This window comes from Equus asinus, chromosome 5 (assembly GCF_041296235.1).
Source record: "Equus asinus isolate D_3611 breed Donkey chromosome 5, EquAss-T2T_v2, whole genome shotgun sequence".
Classification (NCBI taxonomy): Eukaryota; Metazoa; Chordata; class Mammalia; order Perissodactyla; family Equidae; genus Equus; species Equus asinus.
Window position 1 is genome coordinate 80150476 of NC_091794.1, and position 21986 is coordinate 80172461.

Consider the following 21986-nt stretch of genomic DNA (forward strand, 5'->3'; position numbering starts at 1 on the left):
CCTAGAACAAGGAAATGGCAGCTGGAAGAGAGAAACGGGCTTCTCCAAGGTCATGTCTGAGTGCCTGCAGCTGGCTGTGCCTCTTTCTCTACAGTCTTAAAGTCAGCAATGACAGATTAGGTCGGAAAGGTGATACAGGCAAAGCCCAAACCATGCTGAGAATAAAACTAATCTATTTCAGGGGGGAGGGAGGAGGGCGGAAGGGGTGATAGGGCACATGTGTACGGTGACAGATGGTAATTAGTCTCCAGGTGGTAAACACGATGTAGTCTACCCAGAAACTGAAATAGAATGATGTACACCTGAAATGTATATGTGTTATAAATCAATGTTACCTCAAAAAAAAATCTATTTCATAGAAAAATGGTGAAATATGTCAAATTTGGGTAGCTGGCCGGACAGGCAGGAGACTAGCCTAGGATGTGAGAACAAGCATCCATTTCCTGGTGTGGAAATGCCATCTACTTTGCCATGTGTTATTCATTGCATTCGGTGATTCTCAATGCGGGGAGCAGGGGAGAGGTATTTTATCCCTTAGGGACATCTGGCAACATCTGGAGACATTTTTGGTTGTTACATCTTGGGGAGGGGGAGGGTGGCTACTGGCACCTAGTAAGTAGAGACCAGGGATGCTGCTAAACATCCTACAATGCACAGGACAGCCCCATAGCAAAGAATTATCCAGCGCGAAATGTTAACAGTGCTGAGGTTGAGAAACTCTGTACTAGATGAATAAATTAAAGAGTGTGAAGTAAAATGACAAGGTTCTGGAAACTTCTCCCCTAGGAAGGAGATAGTCATGTCTCATCAAAGAGAAGCTGGAACAGTGGAGGTCTCCGAATCAGGGAAGTATCACGTTTCCATCCACAGAGGTCTCAGCTCTACAAATGAGCCGAGGGCTTATGGCTTCCTTCTCGTAGGAATAGTACTTCACGGGAGATCCGCCATGGGTGGGCCAAACGTGGCTCTGACCCCCAGAGGAAGCCCTAAGGTCAGAGGCCCCTGGGGGAGGAATCAGGCCCAGATATGAGCCCTGGCAGCAACTGGCATGGGGTGGGGATGGGGGTAGGAGGGGCTCTGTTTGAATCACCCCCAAGGTGCAGGTGAATTCTCTGCTGAGGACCAATGCCATGGCCCAGTTACTGACAGGAAAGTGAATAACCTCCCTGGTGTGTTGGGGTGGAAAGAACTGACCCAACCTTAAATCCAGTTGACAAATATGTCAAATGAGGAGGGAGAAATGCGGCAGTGAATTCAGGGGCCTGCGGCACGATGACTTTCCAGGCAGGTGGGGCCTCTGCTCTTTCTCTCTTCTTCTTGGGCTGCCATTTTTGGGCCTGAAGTCATTCAAGAATGGCAGCAGGTCGAGAGGAGGCAGCTCTGTGATCAGCTGGGAACATCCTTCCTTATCCCAGAGGCTAGGGAGAAAGTCACTGCCACAAGGACATAGCCTTTCTGCCCCCCAGCCCCCAGCCCTGGACTGATCCCACCACCTGGCTTCTTTACTGCCGTCTAGAAGCAGTAGAGAAAAGGCTTTTGCTTTTCCCCACCATAGCTCTTGCGTATCCCGTTCTAGTTGGGCCATCAACACTCTCTGATGCCTTTTTATTTGTTATCCTTGCTCAGCACAATTAGAGAAAATGGAGGCGGAGCAGGAAGCTATTTTGGATAGGGAGATCAGGGAAGGCTTCCTTGAAGAGGTGACATATGAGCTGAGACCTGAAAGATGGGAAGAAGCCAGTTACGTGAAGATCTGGGAGCCTTCTGGGCAGAAGGAGCAGCAAAGGTCCTGATATGGGAAAAGCTGGGCTTGTTCTGGGAACTGTGAGAGAGGCTGAGGGCTGGAGCAGGGGGAGGGAGCCTGGAGACGAGGCTGGAGAGGCAGGGCCTCATGGTCTCAGCACCGAGTGTGGATTTTATTCTAGGTGGGATGGGATACCACTGGGGGTTTGCTGTGGCCTCTATGTGGAGACCAGGTTGGAGGCTGGAGTTAAGTCTAGATGAGAGATGACAGAGGCCTGGACCAGGGTGATGGCAGCAGAGGGGAAGGGGGGCTGGATCTGAGGTATCGTTTGGAAATCCATCAGATAGGCTTGGTGACGAGTGGGTATAGGAGTCACGGGAAGGTAAAAATGGAGAGGAGTGCTCCGTGTCTGCCGTGGGCACCTGGCGCTGCCACTGACTGAGGGACGGGCAAGGGGTGCAGGTGGAAGTCAGGCATTCAGCTCTCTCTGCCCAGGGAGCGGAGGCTGACAGGTAAAGCTGTCATGACGAAATGCAGTGAGTATGGGACAGAGGGGCCAAAGGGGGAACACCTGTACTTCACTGGACTCTCCGCAGCTCTTGTCCATCTCGTCTAATCTCGCTTCTGATCTCACTCCTCTCTACCTTTATCCTGTTTGCTCCCCAGAACACACACAATTATGCCACCCTCCCGCTCGAGAGCCTTTGATGACTTCCCATTCTTTACCAGGTTTACTCCAAACATGAAACGCCTTGCCTAGGGCCCCAACCAACATTTCCAGGCTGAGAAAAACTGTTGACTGGGAGGGGTGTGCTTTCTTGTGCACCAGGCTGGTGGCTGGGTACACAACGCCCCCTGGTGGCTGAAGGCCCAACAGCCGAGGTTTCCCTTTGAGGGTCCAGAGCAGCACACCAAGGCGCCGGTAGGGCCAAAGTCCACCCCAAGGGCCCGCAGCAGATCCCAAAGCTTTTCACTTTTGCACAACTGAGCCCCTGGTTGGGCCTTCCCTGTGGCATCCTCTGTGGAATGGAGGCTGCACACACCCTGGGAGCAGGGAGGGGCTGTGAGGGGAGCCTCATTCCATTCCCCCCAGGCCAGCCATGGAGAGTCAGGGAAGGGGCAGCGGGTATCAGAGGCCAGGGTGTCACAGATGGCTTCTCACCTCTTGTATTTGTTCCTTCATCACCTTGATCTCATTCTCTCGAGGTTCTATTTGCTTCTTCAGCTCCTTTATTTTGTAGTCGAGCACAAACTTGAATTTCTCTAGTTCTTGATTTTTCTTTTTCAGGTCATAGATTCGCTTCTCCTGTGGGTGAGACGAGAGAGAAGTGAGAGAGCTATCAGGAGGCCCTGGGACATGGAGTCCCTTCAGGAAAAGAACATAAATCCTGTGACCTCCTGCTTGAGGAGGCCACAGATGCTCTCCCCGCTGGGGGTACAAAGGCTGGCTCTCTCACGGGCTGCAGCACTGGCTGCTTGCTTCTGCACCAGGACTTGGTTCATTCACTCACTCACTCATATATAGAGAGTGGCCCATTCTGTTTTCCAAAGCTTGCCTCGATGGCATCTCTTGTACCACATGCTCTTCTTCAATGTGACTTATGCTTCTCTGCCAGGACGTACGACCTAACTTCCTCCTCTTGCATCTGGCTGGACTGGTGGTTTGCTTGTAACCCGGAGAACGCAGCTCAAGTGATGCTGTGTGGCTCCCCAGGTTAGCTCAGAAAAGGCCAAGCAGCTTTCACCCAGCTATCTTGGGACACGTGGTCTCGGGGAGGCTGTCAGTTATGTAAGAAGTCCCAGAACGCTGAGACCTCCAGGCTGGAGAGCATGTTTGGTTTCTGGTCGAGAGTAACAGGTGAGCCCAGCCTCCCAGCCATCCTGGCCAAGGGCTGGACATGTGACTGAAGAAGCCCGTGGCTGCTGATCTTCCAGCCCCCAGCGGCTTGAGTCACCCTTGACAGAGGCCCAGCTAGGCGCCAGACACTGGGGACAAAGACAAGCCATCCTGTCGTACCCTGTTCAAATTCCAGACCCACAGACTCTGTGAGCATAATGAAACAGTTGTTTTCCACCACTAAGTTTTGGGGTAATTTGTTGCAAGGCAACAGCAATTAGAATGTAGGTCTATCCATCTGCCAAACATTTACCGCATGAAGACCTTTCACCAAGGTCTGGGATTCCAAATGTAAATACAATACAGTCCCTGTCCTTAAGGAGAAAACACTAGCTGGGAAAGCAGATGTGTCAACAAATGTCACCCTACACTGTGACAGGTGTTGTAAAAGAGGAGGGCACAGAAAGCGGAGTATGTATTGAGGGTCTGAGAATAACTTGTTTGAGTGTAAGGTGGTGGCTCATGGTGGAAGTGTGAAATGAGGCTGGAGGGGAGCGGGGCAGGGAGGCAAGGGTCTTACATGTTGGGTTAAAGGATTTAGAATTTATCCAGGAGGCCAGGATCTGGCAAACTACAGCCCTAGGGTCAAATCTGACCTGTTGCCTGTTTCTGTAACGTCTTATTGGAACACAGCCACTCCCATGCATTTATGTATTATCTAAGGCTGATTTTACACTACACCGGCAGAAATGAGTAGTTGTGACAGAGACCATACTGCCTGCAAAGACTAAAATATTTACTACCTCGACTTCACACAAAAAAGTCTGCTGACCCCTGCCACAGGCAATGGGGAGCTATAAGAGAATTTTAAGTGGGAGAGTGACATAATTACAGAGTATGGTGGCAGGGAGCGGGGGAGGAAGCGGGTAGGGAGGCCCTGAGACCCATCAGGAGACGGCTGCAATTTTCTAGGGCAGGAGGTCTTAACCTCTCTTGTCCAAACCTCCCTTTGAGAATCTGGAGAGCTTTGGACCTTTCCTACAAAAGAATGCGCAGACACATACACAAACATGCACACGCAGGAACTTCTCGTTTCATCCTTATCAGACTCCCTGAGGAGCCCCATTTCACAGGTGAGAAAGCAAAGGCTAAGGGAAACTGCCCAAGGTCCTGTGACCGGCACACGGAAGAGCCTGTGCTGGAACCTAGTGAACCAGTGCTGAAGCCCACATTCTCACCCACTGGAGAACTCTGCCGATGAAGGCAGTAGTGGCAGAGGTGATGGAGAAGAGGGCACGGAGCCTGGACTTGCTCAAGAGGATCATATGAAAATCTGGATACTGAGGTGGTTTGCCTCACAAAATGTGACGTGCCTGTCTTTTAAGTGTTTTGTGGGAAAGGCATCCTGAAATGTGATACCAGCTTTCTGGGGTATGGGAAGTTATAGGGCCAACCACAGGGGAGTTCCTCCCTGATCAGGGGGATGGTGGGGCCAATGGGGTGGGTGAACAGCCCCCAGTCCACGGGGATGGTCACTCTAGGATGCCTGGAGCGGTGGAGAGTAGGGCCTTGCAGTCAGCCGACTCAGGTTCCCATGCCACCTCTGTCACCTATAAACTGTATGACCTTGAGTGAGGTACTTAACCTCTGGGACTCAGTTTCCTGAGTGATAAAACTGGGTTGCTCATGGCTCCCTGGGTTGTTGGGAGAACTGAATGTGATGCGTTTATAGCAATGAGCCCAGTGCCAAAGCATACAGCAGGCACTTCACTGACCGCTCATCCCCCATCAAATTAAACAAATGTGATCCAAGAAGCCAGGGACCCTCTCCCTCTTGAGCTTTGTCCTCCTTGTCTGGGTCCATCAAGGCAGCCGAGGGAGGACAGAAGACGAGCCCTTACCTTATCTTGAATCGTCTCATCTCTTTCCTGGATCTCCCGCTTGAGGCTCAGGATGTCCTTCTCCAGGGACTTAATGACTCCTTGCAGCTTCACCTGCTCTCCCTTCAGGCTCTCAATGTCATTGGTTCGCTCTTCAATCTCCTTCTGCAGGCTGCTGAACTAAAGATACAAAGAGCAACAACAAGGACCACCAGAATCTTTGAACTCATCTCCACTCGTCCCGACGGTCTGTAAATTTAAAGAGCTCCCCATCAGAATTTGGGACAGTTCAGGAGTTTCCCAGGCCAAACGGATGATGCACTATTCTGTCCCATAAGATCCTGTCCCACAGCCTTGAGTGAGGATGGACTGTCTTCATCAAGAGGCTCTAGAGAGAGGACAAGTGGCCCCTTGTCCACTCCCCGGGCCTCTCAGGAAACAGCACGATACCTTCTTCCTCATGATGCCCGTTTCTCCTTTGAGCCGCAGGTTTGACTCTTTTTCATCCCGAAGCTTTTTCTCATACTTGGTTTTGATATCTTGGATTTCTCGGTCTTCATCTTCTTCAATTTGTTTCTTGGTCTCCTCAAACTCCCGCAGCTGCTGCCTGACATCTTCCTGCGCCTGGCTCAGACAGAGGAGAGTGTGTGGTTGGGGGAGACAGGGCACATGACACTTTTGTGCTAAGAGGGCCTGGGACGGGAAGAGCGTATGAGGCTTACCAAGGAGAATGGGAGACCAAGTGTTATTCCAGAAACAGAAACCAAGGCCATGGGTCTCTTGATCCTTCCACTTTCTTCCTGTCTGTCCTTTTGCCTTCCCTTCTTTCTTCACACTGACACCCACGCTCCCTCTATCCTTCCTTCACTCAACTTGTGACAGTTATAATTGTATATTTATTTGTGAAATTACTTGATAGTCCCTCCCATTAGATGTAAGTTCCTCGAGGGCAGAAGCCCTATTATGCCCACCATTGCCCTCCCAGTGTACAACACACACTGGTGCACAGCAGGTACTCAGTAAATATCTGAATGAATGAGCGCATCTTTGATTCTGCCCTCCCTCTCCTTAATCCTATCACTCCTGCCCTTTTCACCTCTCACAGGGTTCTCAAATCCATCCACTTCTCTTTATGCCTCTACCACTGCCCAGGCCGCCGTCATCTCTGGCTTGACAGCTGTCTCAGTCTCCTAACCGGCCTCCTGCCCCCGTCTTGCTTCCCTCTAGTCCATTCCTATTCTCTAGGCAAGGGGAGCTCTCTAAATCATACACCTGATGGTGCCACTCCCAACTTAAAAGCCTTGCATGGCTCACATTTGTCTTCAGGATAGAGTCCAGACTCTCGAGCTGGGTCCACAAGGCTCCACATGAGTTAGCTCTGGCTAACTCTCCGGCCTCAGACATCACTCCTACCGCAATCTCTCGCCAGAGCAAACTAACTTCAGTTCCCCAAATGTGCATGTTCCTCAGCTGCTGGGCCCTGGCGCACGCTCTGCCTCTGCTTTCAGCCCTCTTCCTGTGGCTCTCCCCTGGTCTTCCTTCAGCTCTTCGCTCAGCTATCACTTCCGGTGGGAGGCCTGTATGTGTGCTGTCACGTTAAGTTATACTGTAATTGCCTGTTTGACAGATTCCTCCACTGGCAGGGGAGCTCTTTGATGGCAAGACCACATCTCTCTGCTCACCACTGTCACCACCCAGCACAGTATCTAGTACATAATTGGTGCAGAATGAGTAAAAGCCTAGAGCTCAGACGCTGGCAGTGGAGTGTGGGAAGTGACTAGGGCATGACTCCCCTTTGCTTACTTCCACTAAGTGGAGGAAATTTTAGATTAGGTCAGGATCAATCGCTTTCCTCTCATACTGACCCTGGCATTCTCCTAGGATGCATGTATGCCCCCTGGACTGAGTGCTTTGGGGGTTAAAAGAGACGAGATAGTTTTAAAACTGAGCTCAACAGCCTCCTGAGAAACACTTCTCTCTTTCCCCATCACTGGGCACCAGACCCTTGCTAGACAGAAGCCTGGCAAGGTCTGCTCTATCGGCAGGCTAGAGTGGCCCGCAGACCCTTGCTCTTGGTCTGGTAGATGTTGCTAAAAGGTAAAAGAAGCCTAGCCAGGTTAGGAGGATGGCATGCCAGGTGGAAGCCACCTAGGAAAGCTCTGAGTTGAAATCTATTGACCCAAAAGAAGAAATGCATTGTAATCCCTGTGGGAGGTCCTGGGAGGAAGACCAGGCTCTCTCCCCTCTGGTAGATTCATTATCCCTAAAGGCAGAGCTTGGATCAGCTCAGTGGATGTCAACAAACATTTCTGGAGCATCTGGAACATGCTGGCCCTGTGCTGGGTGTTGAGAATCAGTGACAAGCGAGACACAGTCCCTACCCTGGAGAAGCTCCCTGGGAGGAAGAGGAGAAGTAAACGCATGATGTCACTGTGTAAGCCATGTGGAAGAGAGGAGTCTGGGGGCCCTGAGAACACAAAGGAAGGTGCTCAGCCCTGTGGGAGGGGAGAGGAGTTAGGGAAGAATTCCTCCAGGAGTTGGCTCTTGTTCTGAGTCCTTAAGGATGGGTACAAGTGGCCAGGGGAAGAGGGATGATCCTGAGCAGAGGCGCAGAGGTTGTGTGGGAAACTCTTGCTGCTCCACATTGTTGGATGTGAGGGAGCTGGACAGGAGCAGGCGGAAATGGGGCTGGGGAGGTGGGCAGGGACCAGTCAGGGTGCTTTGTGCAAGAGTGGAAATGCCTCGGGCTCAGGTGAGGGTAGAATTCCCTTATCTCCCACTGCCCTGTGTCAGGGCTCAGCCTGCTCCGAGGCTCCTGCTGTCAGGAGACCTCCACTCTGTCCTCACTGTGATTATCCCCCACTGCGTGGATACCTGCCCAGTTCACAGAGGACTTCCGGGTGCTGACTCACGGTCTTCCTTGCCATGATCGGGAGTGGTTCCAGAGGATCCTATAATGTCTCCTGGTGCCTTGACCTTTAATCTCCACTCTGCTTCAGCCACCCTCTCCCAGGCCCATGCCCTGGAATGGTGCCACCTGTGAAGTCTTAAAATGCAGGCCCTGCCCTTTGAGCACAGGCGATTTCTCTGCTGGACCCAGATATGCCAGCCCAGCTCTCAGCCTCACCACGTCCCCCGGTCCTGTCTTGATTCTTCCACTCTCTTCCAGGCTCTTGGTTCTTTACTGACCCCTCTCTGGCCTGGACCCAGTGGCTAGTCACCAGACGACCTTTATTTTTCTGTGGCACTACTTAGTAAACCGCGGCTATGCATCAGGGCTGCTGTGTGTCTTCCTCACACACAGACCTACTTGCTGTGGGAAAGCGCACAGCCTGGAGGATTAATGCCACCAGAACGCATGTCTCGACCTCAGCTGGGCCCTCAGCTGCATGCCTGCCAGTCCCCTTCCTGGTCACTTCCTTCGTCATTCCCTTCAAAGATCACTCCACACCTTCATGACTCCTGTCCCCCACCATCTGCTGCAATTTCACACAGAAGAGGCGGCCATCTGGCCTCTTCCAACCTCGTCTTCATCTTGGGAAACTAGATATTCTAGCAACCCAAACAGCTGGAACATTCTGTAACTTTGCTCTGCCTGGATGCCCTTCCCTCTTGCACCTCCCCGTCTCCTGTCAATTCCAACTTACATTCCTCCTGGAACTCATTAACTCCTGCAAGCCTTCCCTGACTTCGCAAGCCAGGGCAGTGCCTTTGTCAGCATTCTCCTACTGTCCTGTGTCTGCCTCTGTGGGTATCATGAGTGTCTGTCTATGTGACCGCCTCCCTTGCCTGACTGAGAACCAGGCCAGTGTGCTATTTCTCCTGACCACTCAGCACCAGGCTGGTAAACCAATAAGACACTGTGTGTGCTTGTTAAATCAGTGAGGGAGTGATTTCATCTTATAAGACAGAGGAAGTTGCTAACGGGTTTCAGGCAACCACCTTCCCCATCCTTCAGGGCCCTTGTTCCTCTCCAGGTTCTATAAGCTTCTTCTAGGGAGCTCTCCCAGTTCTTAAGGCTTGAAGGTACAGTAAGGATACAACCATAGGCATGAACTTAGTCTATCCAAGGAATTTCAGTCTCGAGAACTGAGCACCTCCCAGCTGACTGAGTCCCCTTGTCCACAGAGAAACAAATGCATAAACAGTGTAGAACAAGGCTGAAGGAAACACCTGCCGGAGGGAAAGGGGTCAAGCGAGGGTGCCCACAGTGCTCTGGGCCGTTCGCAGGCCAGGCCTGCAGGATGGCACCGTGAAAGGGGGCAGATCTTGGCTTCCTGGGAGTACCTCTTCCAGAAGGGTAGTTTTCTCCTGCAGTTTGGCCTCGTAAAACTCAGTCAGCTCCTCCAGGGCCTGGCTCCTGGTCTCATCATTGTCCCGAAGCTGTTTCTCATATTCCTCCTGCATCCTCTGGGACTTGAGCTGCAGCTCCTGGTACTTCTCATATTCTAGGAGCAACTTTTGGTTGTTGCAACATTCTGGAGAGAAGCAAGGAAGGGATTTAAGGTGGCACAGCGGCACCAACCTCAGGGACACCCAGGGGCCTTAGGTGCTTTTCTACCCCCTCCACCACCAGCTAGAGCATCTGCCTCCAAACCCAAGATTCAAATGCCTGCCCATCTTTCTCACTAGGCCCCCACTCTATTGTCTCGTTGGGCAGCCAAACTCCCTCCCTTTGCCCTCTAGGCAGAAAGGTTTCCAAGAAAGTACAGAGGGGTGCTTGGGGCTTCAGGGCCAAGAAGAATGTCCTGAGTGTGCAAAACAGGTACTAGTAGCCCCATTTTATGAAGAGTCAACTGAGGCTTGGTGTGGTTAGGTGACTGTCTGGAGCACACAGCAAGGACACGGTGGATCTGGGGCCCAAGGCAGCTCCAAACCCACAATGCTGTGTCTCCTACTGGCATGCAGTAGGGGTTTAAGACATGTTTAATGAATGAGTAAATATACCGGAGTACAAAGCACAGGGACTTCCAGGGGACACATGCAGCCTGCTTACAGACAAAGCCATATTACCTGGGCCATATCACCTAGGTCTGGCGGACTGTCAGACTTCTGCCCCTCCCTAACCACGCGGCCTCTGTGAGGACTCACCCAGGTCCTGCAGTTCCCGGCTCTGCTTTTCCAGGAGGTCATCCATGCGTTCACGATGCAACACATCCTGCTTGTCTTTCTCTGTTCTTAAAACCTAAAACACAGACTCAGACGCTCTCATTTCTATACATCTGCTGAAAGCACCACTAGGGCAAGACCATATTTTACAAGTGCCATCCTCCTTCACTCCCAAACGTGTCTGAAGCCCTTATTTTGCACCAAGCCCTGTCGTATGAGCAAGAAGCAAGCTCTCACATTTTATTTACATTACATTCTGCTCTGAAAGTTCTGTGCTGTCTCTCTTTATATCCTTCCACGAAATGGGTCTCGTCAATGATGAGTTCAGTTCTGGACACACAGCAAATGGATTTTTGGCTTGAAAAATTAAGGATTCACTTGAATCCTGTGTTGTCTGTACACTGTTGCCAACTAAATCCTTGGCTATGTCAATGCATTGGCTTCCAAGAAGCTATTTTCCTTAATCAATCAGGAAAGCTCCTTGCAGGCAGGGGAGGGGCCATCCCCAGGACCTAACTTTGTGCTTAGCTTACAAACGGCACTAAATCAATGTTTTCGGATTAAATGAATGAAATAATAAAACTAATAGCCAGGGTTTTTTTTTTTTAGTCAAACTCTCTGCCTCGTGTGAGTCAGGAGATAGCATAAAAAAACAAATATCCTTTGAGCAAAAAATTGTGGGGTTTGGATGGAGGGCCAGTCAGATTTGCGCAGAACAAAGGAATTATTCTGGGAGGGCCCTGGACCAAACCTAACAATAGGAAGACCATTTGGACTAGTTTTATTTAACCTACTGACAACCCAGAGATCAATCTTCCGCTAGCTCTTCCCTTTCTATACTTTGTTTTTCTTGTTTCCTTTCCATTTCATCCTTGTCTTGATAATAAAAGTAACATATTCTCATTGTAGAGGATTTAGAAATTACAGAAAAGTATAAAGAATAAAATTTGAGTTATCCATAATGCCAACCTCCAGAGATAATCACACTGTTAGCTATTTCCTTGAAAATTGTTCTGTGTGTATTTATTTTACCTAATTAATATCATTCACTATAGACAGTTTTATATTCTGCTTTTTCCCACTTAGCACTTTGTTGTAAGCATTTCTGACGTTATCAGCTATGTTTTAAAATCGCATGTTATCGTATATCTTATTGTTTGAGTGTATGCTGGTTCCATCTTGAGTAAATAGGAAATTTCTTGTGATCTGTGGCTATTGGTTCAGTCTCTCAACAGACCTGATTTTTTGTTTTCAAGGACTCCATTTCCTGGATGAACTTGTCTGTTAGCTCCTTAATCTTCTCCGAATAGTTCATATCCTTTAGTCGAAGTTGATACTCGTTCTCCATCTTTAATTCTTCCACACGAGTCTTCAGCTCCAACATAACCTGGGCCTTTAGGAGAAGGACACCAGAATCAAGAACATTCACATGGGGGTGAATCGGACTATTTAAACCTGTGCCCTTGAGCTCTCTGAGACCTGCAGCTCTGCTTAGCCTCCAACTCATGTGTCTCAACCAGAACTCATCACTTTTTCCCCACAAGACTCATAGACTAAAAACTAGGAGACATACAAGCTTTTTCCTCTAACTTCACAACATATATTCAGTGAGCCCTACTGCATGCCAGGCATTATGCTAATAACTCTCTCATCTCCTTCATATATGCGTAACCATCACCTGCTCAATGAGGTCTACTTGGACCACACTCTTTGATCCTGCTACACTCTCCTTCCCATTCCCAGCACCACTGACCCCCCCCTTACTCTGCTCTACTTTTAATTGTTTCCTTAGACCTTGTGCTTTCTAGTATATTATATAATTTACTTATTTTGCTTATTGTCTTTTGTCTTCTTCCCCCATTAGAATTTAAGTTCCAAGAAGGCTGAGGTCTTTGTTGGTTTTGGTTGCTGATGTATCCCAAGTACCTAGAACAGTACCTGATACACGGTAGGCACTCAAAAAATGTTTGTTGAACCATGATTCCTGCCCCCATGGAAGTTATAATCTTTGGAGGCAGCTAAATAAACATATCATTACAAATTGTGATGAGTGCCCAAAGCCGGGTGGTTCCCAGGACTGTCAATTTGTCCCTCTCGATGTTTGTGATGCCTCTTTTGGCATATTATTACTTTAATTTAGGTCCTAACTCTTCCTGCCTTGCTGGTCCTTACATATAGTGTCTTCTTACTCCAATCTACTGTATTCACCGATGCTGATGTTTTAAAAAAATACTGTGATACGCATACCACTCATTTCCTAAAAAAGTTAATGTTGATGACAGAGTGGGTGAGAACACAGGTGTTTTCTTCTTGCTCGCCTATGATTCCTCCCTACACATCCTTATCTCACCTTTTCTGGTCTGTCTCCCCTGCTGCCCGTGGCTGAATCGAGAACAAGGAACGTTTTATATCATTTCTGCATTCCTGGCCTGAAGACTAGTGTAGTCCTGGTACACAGGAAGTACCGAGATGAGGGATGAACACAAGTTGCATGTGCCAAGTCAGGAGGGTAAGAGCGAGGATGCCTGGTCAGCGTACCATCTGTCATTTGGTGTGGGTGGGAGGCAGAGGGAGAAGAGGCTGAGACAGGGTCAGACCATCAAGGTTCTTGCAGGCCAAGCTAAGAAATTAGGATTCTATCCTAGAGGGCCTCCTCTGAAGGTACGCCTCACCTAACCTGATTAAGCTGATTTGGGCTTTAGAAAGACCTCTCTGATGGCAATGTCCAACATGGGCTAGATTAGAGAAGGACTGATGGCAAGTAGGGGGAGGAATAAGTTGGGAGGGGACCACATAATCCAGATAGGGGATGGTAAGGGCCTGAAGGGAGGTGGGGTGGGAGAGCAGAGAGGAATGAAAAGATTCGAGAGAGAGATTTTAGTGAACGTGGTGACTGCCTGGGTGTAGGGTGAAGTTGAGAGGACCATGGATGGAGACTGTCTCCCCAGCCAGATTGTTCCCTGTGGGTTGCACTTGGCCTGTCTTGCTTCAATACTTTATCCCTGGAGCCTATCACAGGACCAGCAACATAGTCAGTACTAAAAAAATAATTATCAGATGAATAAGGGATGCTGGGGGTCTTCCGTGGACTAGTGGAATATATGTATTGGTGGGAATGATAAATGTATTGGTTTTTGACATGTTGCGTTGGAGACACCTGCTCATCATCCTTCCTCAATTCATTCTCCACATTGCTGTAGATTAGTCTGTCCATGATGGAAATCGATCGACTCATTCCATAACTTAATGGGTCCTTCATCTAAAACATGGTGTAAAAGGCCCCTCACGATCTCCATTTCTCTCTCCAGCCTGTCTCTCTGGTGCACCTTCCATTCTTCAGTCCAACCTAGCTAGGAGCATCTTTCCCAAAGCAACCTCTCTCTTCTGTCTGCACACACTCATTCCTCAGTGTGGAACGCCCTTTCCCATTTGTTCCGGAAGGCTCTGTGCAAGGCTCACTTCCTCTGGCGCCACCCGGCCTGGGTCAGGTCTCTTCCCCTGTGCCCCCACAGCATCACTCCTTCATAACACCCATTATTCCCTTTTTGATTTTACCCACACATCCTCCCACGCTATAAGCTAAAGGACCCTCTATGTCTCATTTCTGTAATCCCAGACCTGAGTACAGTGTCTGGCACCTAGCAGACCCTTCTGTAAATACTAATTGGATGAATGAATAAGTGAATGACTGAATGAGTGTGTAAATCATGGTCTGAGAGATAGTTACAAAGAATGTCAGAGAATATAAAGGAAAAAAAGAGAGCTGGGAATTCTGGCAAATGTGAGAAAGAGCCAGGGAGGGAGCCGGGAGCCTAGGAGGAATACTCTGAGAGGCTTACAGGGAATAATGGGTGTGGTCTCAGATGCTGAGAGAGAAGGGAGTTTCAAGAAGCGAGCAGTACATACACTAGTCAATCCAGCTTGGCAGCAGTTCTGTCAGGCCCAGCTGGGGGCTGCGGTCAGGAGGCAGCCCAGACACCTGAGGCTTTTGGTGCAGACTGGTGTCTCCCATTTGGTCTCTCCCCCTACCCTCTGGGAGGAAGAGAGAAGAAAATAGAGAGAAGAAGGAAGAGGAGGAGACATATTTGCCTGCCTGCAGCAGGTCAGACCTTAACTCTCACAGGTTCTCCCTCACTCTTTCCTCCCACTTTGCCTTTCCCGCAGAAACTTCCAAGCAGCTCTAGAAGGGAGCTCTGGGACACGCCAGGGACCTAACATCTTGCTTTCAGGCTGTTTTGGCATTGCTGTTCTGATGGCTGGACTTCTCTCTATCCCCCACTTGACTCTGAGTTTCCTGATCACAGGGCCCAGGCTTGTCTTTTCACACACGCATCCCTAGTGCCTAGTAAACAGTAGGTATTCAATAAATGCACTTTGGATGCTGGATGAACAGCAATGAGTACATAGCCTTGGGATTCCTCTGTGAGCCTCGTGGGTTTGCCATCCACTCATCTTCTCCCTTAGGGAGTGTGGTACAGAGGTAGGCGCTCACAGTTCTGCAAAATGCATCTTTACAGAATGTTACTGCATTAAGAGAAGGGAAGGCCCTTCTGTTAGTGATGAAGAGAGCAGGCTCCAGAATAAATCTGGATCAGAACTCTGGTCCTACTACTTACTAGCTCTGTGACTTTGGACACATCATTCAACCTCTCCAAACTCACTTCTTGAAATATGGGAGAATAAGAGTATCTTCTTCATAAAGATGTTGTGACATTTAAATGAAAAAAAAATACTTATAAAGTAATTAGCATCATGCTTGGTTCTTGGCAGACCTAAAAAATTTTTGGTTTTTTTTCTATTATTGTTTATTATTAAGAGGAGCTGGTTTCAGGAATGTTTCCTAAATACCTCTTTTTTTCCTTTAAAAAAGGAAGGCTCCACTAGCAGTTATTAAGTTTCACAGGTACAACTGGCATATTCAGTTTGTCCATTCAATTTTATAAATATTTATTGATTGTCTTCCACGTGCCTAGCATGTGCTGGAAACTGTTGGTCACACAAGAGAATTGTATGTCATGGTTCCTGCTCTCAAACAGGAGGAGAAGGAAAGCCAGCTCACAGGCTCAAGGTGCAGCACAGTGTAAGTCAAGATGATCGTGTGGCAGACAGGCGGGGTGAGGAGGAAACAGAATCAAGCGGCAGCGAGGAGGACAGCGTGGTGGTGTGGGTGGAGAATGTTCAGGGAGCCGCGGGAGTCTGCGCTGGGCACTGGGTGCAGCCAGGCTCTAGGGGCCTCAAATGCCAGTCCGAGGAGTTTGGAGGCAGTCTGGTAAGGAATTTCCAGGTCCCCCTTCATTAGATCTGACTCTTACCTTCTCTTCCATGTCTGTTTTAGTAACAAGCACCTCTTCGGCAAAGCCCACCTCCCTCTCTCGCTTGATTCCCCGACCATCCTTATCAAAGACCTTCCAGGTGAACAGGCAGCCGTCCTCAGCAGCGGTCAGGAGGAACTGGTCATCAAAGGTGAGCAATACCTGAAGAGAAAAAGACGGTGGAGAGGAGGCTTTCTGAGGCCATGGATGACCAGGACTGAGCCAGCTCTTGTGCACGTCCTCCCTCCATGTGAGCCTGGGCACAGCCTTATGGGGAGGAAGACTCCATCCTAAGTAAGAACGAGACAGGAGCCCTCATGGACTTCTGTTACGGAATAAAAGAAGCAAGGCTATGTCTATGTTCTCTGTGGATTTGGAATCTTAAGAGTCAATTATTACCTAGATTATATAAAGAACTCTCAAAACTCAACAGAAAAACCCCAATCAATCCAACTAGAAAGTGGGCAAAAGATAAGAAAACATCTCACCAAAGAAGGTATACAGATGGCAAATAAGCACATGAAAAGATGTTCAGCATTATTAGCCATTAGGAAATGCAAATTAAAACTATGACAAGAGGAGTGAGGTCAGCATCACGGTACTGTGAGATGCTCCCCTTGTCTCTCCCCTTCAAGCCACAGCTAGTAAAATCTCCATAACTCAACAGCGATTCCCCCGCCCAACACACCAGGACTGTGGAGAAATCCACACATCGGCACATCTGAAGGGGCGTGGATTGGAACACACAGAGGAGGTGGAACCGGGGGAACAGCAGAGGCCGCGCCAGCCATCTCAGCCTCCAAGCCATGGTCCCAGGGAGCCTGATAGCAGCAGCAGAGGTGGCGCATATGACTCTGCCCTGTGGCCACAGGGAATTGTGTGACAGAGGTGGCAGGGCCTGCAGCCCTTGTCCTTCCAGTTGTGGCAATGCTCATGACTCTGGCCCCGCTGCCTGCAGTGGTGGCGCATGTGAACCTGGGTCCCCCCATCAGCCCCCTCCCCCTGCTGCGGCAGTAGTGCCCCTGACCTACGCGACCACAGGTGTTGGTGTTGTTCAAATTGGAATGAGAGAGGGGAGGAGAGACCTTTTCCCAGTGCCTGTTCTTCAGTTTTACATGGAAATGTAAACACGGACACTACTTTTTCAGAAGGGAGAGGGGAGGGACAATTTACAAATGTGTGCTGTGTTACCACTCGCAAGGGAAGCCCTTTTGTACCCTCAGGGAGGGGCAGGGGCTATCTCCTGGGCTAGAACTCCTTTTAGTCCAGGGCACTTCTGGGAGGAGGAGGAGGAGAGCTGTGAGCCACCAGCAGCCAAGGCTCACAGCAGCTAGGAGACGAGTGCACTGGCCCTAGTAAAGGAGATGGGGGTGGAGGCTACAGCACCTCTCAAATGGCCCATTATTATGCATAATATCATGGTGAACAACCTTATACATAAATCTTTAGGTGTATCTCTGATTACTGCCTAGGATAAATTCCTTGGAGTAATTTAAACAAAGAATATTAATAGCCAATAAATGTCTATGGAATGGATGGCTGGATGAATCAATAAGGAGAGCAAAGAGGTTGGGAGGTTGAAGGGATGAAGAAGGGATATGGAGGGCAGGATCAAGCAGATCCACGAGAGCTGCTTCTGGGACTGGGACCCGAGGAGAGGCTCCCCTCTCACCTTGGTGACAGGACCAGCATGAGCCTGGTACTCATTGAATTCTTTCTGCAAAGGCAGAGGGTACTTCATCGCACGAATGGTTCCCAGGGAGGTGCCCACAAATATCATGCGCCCGGAATGCGAGATGGCAATGGCTGTGTAGGTGACGTCAAATGCTGATGTCTCTCGAAGGACCTGGAACACACACAGCTCTGTTCAGGGTGAGAGGCTAAGCCACATCCCCCGTGTCCCCATGTCATTCTCGTCTTCTACTCTAATAGCAATATTAGGGCAAGTTCTGTATTTTCAAAATGTGTTCTTTATAGCATCTGACATAGTGCCTAGCACATAAAAGGCACAAACGAAATATTTCTTGGCTGCTTGATTGATGCATAAACAGTTATGGGGTTAGAAATAACGCTAATAAAAGGAAACCTTCAAATGGTACCTACTATGTGCAAAACACTGTTCTATGGCTTTTACATGTTGTAACTCATTCAATCCTCACAAAACTCCTTTGAAGTAGTTCCTGTTCCCCTATTTTAAAGATGATGAAGCAGAGCCTCAGAAATGGTAAGTAATTTGCCTCAACTCACACACCTAGTAAGTGGCAGTCAGGTCCTGAGTCCCTACTGTTGACTTCTCTGCCACTGTGCATCTCAAACCAAGCATGGGATGGGGATCATAAATTTATTCAGCAAAAAGTTATTAATGTCTATTATATAAACAAAGCTATACCATCGGGGACTCATTCGTTCCTTGACTCATTAATTCATCCATCCACCCATCCCTCCATCCACCCACCAAACATTTACTGGACATTTGCTGTGGGCCATGCAGTATACCAACTAGCAGGGTTCTCAAGAGGAGTGAACCATGGCCTTGTTGTAAAGAGTTTTGTTCTGGTGCAGCCCTGTAAAAGCCACCACAGAATTAGGACTAAGCTACTTGGGAGCACAGTGAAGAGATACCCTCCTCTCACTGGGCTCCACTCAACGGGAAACCTGCCTCAGGTCAGTTTGCTGCCATGGTCTCTCTGCACTTTCCTAGCCACCAGCACCATGAGAGTGACAGGCACTAAAGACAAGCTAGAGAAGCCACTGAAGATCAGCCATTGCTGGGCTCCCGGAGGAAGACACAGACACATTTGTATGAAATGTCCTTGCTGAGCTCTTCTCTCCTCCCTCAACTATTTCGAACCAAATGGGATAATCCTAAAATTTCACAGTTTGGGGATTTCAAAAGAATACAGTGGCAGACCTAAGTGACAGCAATAACTATAGTTCTGTTTTTACCCCCTGGAAAGCAAGTGCAGATTGAGGATAAGAATGAAGTTTAGAGAGGCTGCTGACCTCCATGCCTGGAGGGTGGAAGAGAAGTTACACACACCAAGCAAAACAGAAATGGAAATGGACCCCACAATTGAACCCCGTTGGGTAGGGCATAGGGCAGGGAACTCTGAAAGTAATAGTATCTGAGCTGACCCAAAAGGAATGAGGAGCCAGGTGTCAAGCCATGAAGAAAGGACCCCGTCTCACAGGCCCTCTTTCATCATACTGTCTGCTGTACGCATGAGGGGCTGTCTTCTGCAGATGTGTACAGCAGCCCAGAGGCAGGACAGGACAGACTCACCGAAGAATCTGCAATCTCCTTGAGAGTCTGGTCTGATCCAACAGCAAAGATAACTTTGGCATCAGGGGAGATGGTAACAGAGTTGTAGCTGCAGGACTTCAGCACACATTCTGTCTCTCTCTTTCCTGTGGACAAGTTCCATTCATACACAGCACCGTCTGTGCCACAGGAAATCAGCTTGCTGTCATCCGCATTCCACACAATGGAACGAATCTACAGGGGACGAAGACACAGCCAGTTAGGAGTACACACTCAGCCACACTCTCTCACACGCAGACACCCCACCATGGAAAAGGAGGATGAACTCCTCACATGTCCCACTAGACTGAGGCAGAATGTCCTTTCCTGGTACACGCACTTCAGTAAGCACAAAACACAGCTTCCTGGGAATTTTAACATTCTTTTTTCCAAGATCCTTGCAAAATATCGAAGATGACACTCCTATTTCCTTTCCACTTTATGAATGTAGAGAATGAATCACAGTAGTTCCTATAATGCTACAACGAATCAATTATTGCCATGTTTTTAAAAAAGCTTTTATTGTGAAAGAACTATACATTCACAGGAAATTGCAAAATTAGCACAGAGAGAGGGGACTCCCAGAATGGCAGAGTAAGGACCTCAGCTGACCTTCCCCCCAACAAAACAAGTTAACTGTTAAAAATCATAAAAACAATTATTTAAAATCCCTGGAAATTGTCTTAAGGGCATACAGCAAATGTAGAAACACTCATTCAAGAAAATCTACTCAATCTCAGTAAGAGGCTGTGGCATTTGAGCCATGAATTGCTCTTTACCCTCCTCAGCTCCAGAAACGTTGTTCCTGTGCACTCTGGGCAGGTGTGGCCAAGAGATGGGGCTCCCTCTCTCCCCTCGCTCTCAGTCTTTGGCTACGGTTTCACCCTGGGAAGGTCAGACAGCTGGTATTTCTTATCTCCACCCAGAATCTCTATTCCAGGCAGGCATGGCCAAGAGGACCTGGTCTCCCTTCCCCCAGCCAGTCCCCACTCGTTGGTGGAAGCTCTACTCCAAGCACAGAAGGCTGAGAATACTGGTGGCCCAATTGTCCCTGCCCCAGCTTGCTCTAGGGTGGAGGTCCCACAGCATGAGGGGAGAGCTGAAGAGGCCAGGGGCTTCCACCCTGCTTTCTCCTGCAAGTGCCACTCACAGAGTAGGGATGTCACTCCTGGAAAAGAAGGTCCCTACCCCCAGCTCTCGTGCAGTAGAGCAGGGGTTCTTTCCAGGAGAAAGTCAGGCCATAGGACAAAGAGCTCTACAGCTCTGCTTGAGGTGACTGACTTTATTTGGAACAGAGCATGGAGAAGTCCATCCTATAGGCATTGTCTACAACAATGGAGATCTTGGTGGAGAGCAATTAAGAGAAGGCTGGACTCCAAGATATAAGCAAAACAGCAGAGCAGAATTTTAATAGAGAGAACAAGCGAAAGAGACAGTCAAGAAGAACGCTTCTGGGGTCATGGACAACTCTGGGGGTTGGGAAGGCTGTGTGCACGTGCTAGGCTGCATCCACACAGAAAGAGTCAGAGCAGGATACAGGGAAAACTTGAAAGTGTCTCCTAAGCTGCACAAGAGCCCATTAACACAGGGCAGACGTGTCACTGGCTCTGGGGGTTTCAACACAACGTCTCACCAAACGCTAACTTAATAAGCTCCTCTGACCCAGGGGCATCTCCCAGGAAGTCAGGCTTAGAAATAAAACCACACTTACTCTGGGCAGCCTCGGAGGCTGTGTGCATGCCTAAGGCTGCCCCCTCTCAGGTACAATCAGAGAGGGAACCTCTAAAGTACTAGTCTCTAGCCGAACATGGGGCAAAAAACAAACTCCATGAACTGTGATCGCAGCCTCCAAGCCATACACAAATGTAACAGTAAAGGGTAAAAATCCAACTGGCTAAGAGGGCTTAAGCACAATCTATGACTAACAAGCGGCTTGGATCAACCCAGGGGCAACCACTAGGTAGCCAGGCTACAACATCAAAAAAGGAAAAAATCTGAGCACAGACATCAGAGGCTGTACACTGAAGGGGAAGAAAGACTTCTTGGAATAGCTCAGCCAAGTCACTAAACAGAAGAACAACCAAACAGCAACATTCTAGCCTTTCCCCCTTTCCACATTTACAGCTCCCTTCTCCATCAGTGAGAGACTTGGCTCCCTTTATCATCAATATACTTGCTTATTTTCTCAATCTCCTTATAAGCAACCAACCTCCTGTCCCACTGGCCACATCTTTGGGTATTTCCATGACTCCAAGGTCAGGCACATTCTTACCTACCTCCTCAGCCCCATCTCCACCCCTTAAATTGCATTTCCTAATTGTTTGTTACTATTATGTAAAAATACACTTGAAAAAATACAGTGACCTTATTTCCAACAATATTCCTAGATTCACTAAGTTTTTTTTTTAAAGATTTTATTTTTTCCTTTTTCTCCCCAAAGCCCCCCAGTACATAGTTGTATATTCTTGGTTGTGGGTCCTTCTAGTTGTAGCATGTGGAACGCTGCCTCAGCGTGGTTTGATGAGCAGTGCCATGTCCGTGCCCAGGATTCGAACCAACGAAACACTGGGCCACCTGCAGCGGAGCGCACAGACTTAACCACTCGGCCACGGGGCCAGCCCCTAGATTCACTAATTTTTATAGTTTATCTGAAAATTCTTGGAATTTTCTACATACCCAGTCAAGTTGTCTGTGATGATAGTTTTATTGATTACTTTCCAATCTTCATGTCTTTTATTCTGCTATGGTCTGAATGTGTATGTCCCCCCCCAATTTATATGTTGAAATCCTAACCCTCAAAGAT

General features: G+C 48.7%; 1 protein-coding gene across 1 annotated transcript in view; it reads right to left on the reverse strand.

Annotated features, from left to right (window-relative positions):
- The window catches only part of CFAP57 (cilia and flagella associated protein 57), an 82532-nt gene that overhangs the window by 26793 nt on the left and 33753 nt on the right, over nucleotides 1-21986 (reverse strand). The window contains exons 10-18 of the mRNA XM_044770576.2: nucleotides 19166-19378; nucleotides 17555-17728; nucleotides 15883-16044; nucleotides 11808-11963; nucleotides 10553-10646; nucleotides 9749-9939; nucleotides 5912-6085; nucleotides 5483-5641; nucleotides 2907-3050 (exon numbers count right to left, since the gene is read on the reverse strand). Of these exons, the coding sequence (XP_044626511.1) occupies nucleotides 2907-3050; nucleotides 5483-5641; nucleotides 5912-6085; nucleotides 9749-9939; nucleotides 10553-10646; nucleotides 11808-11963; nucleotides 15883-16044; nucleotides 17555-17728; nucleotides 19166-19378 (1467 nt within the window). The remainder of the gene's footprint in view (nucleotides 1-2906; nucleotides 3051-5482; nucleotides 5642-5911; nucleotides 6086-9748; nucleotides 9940-10552; nucleotides 10647-11807; nucleotides 11964-15882; nucleotides 16045-17554; nucleotides 17729-19165; nucleotides 19379-21986) is intronic.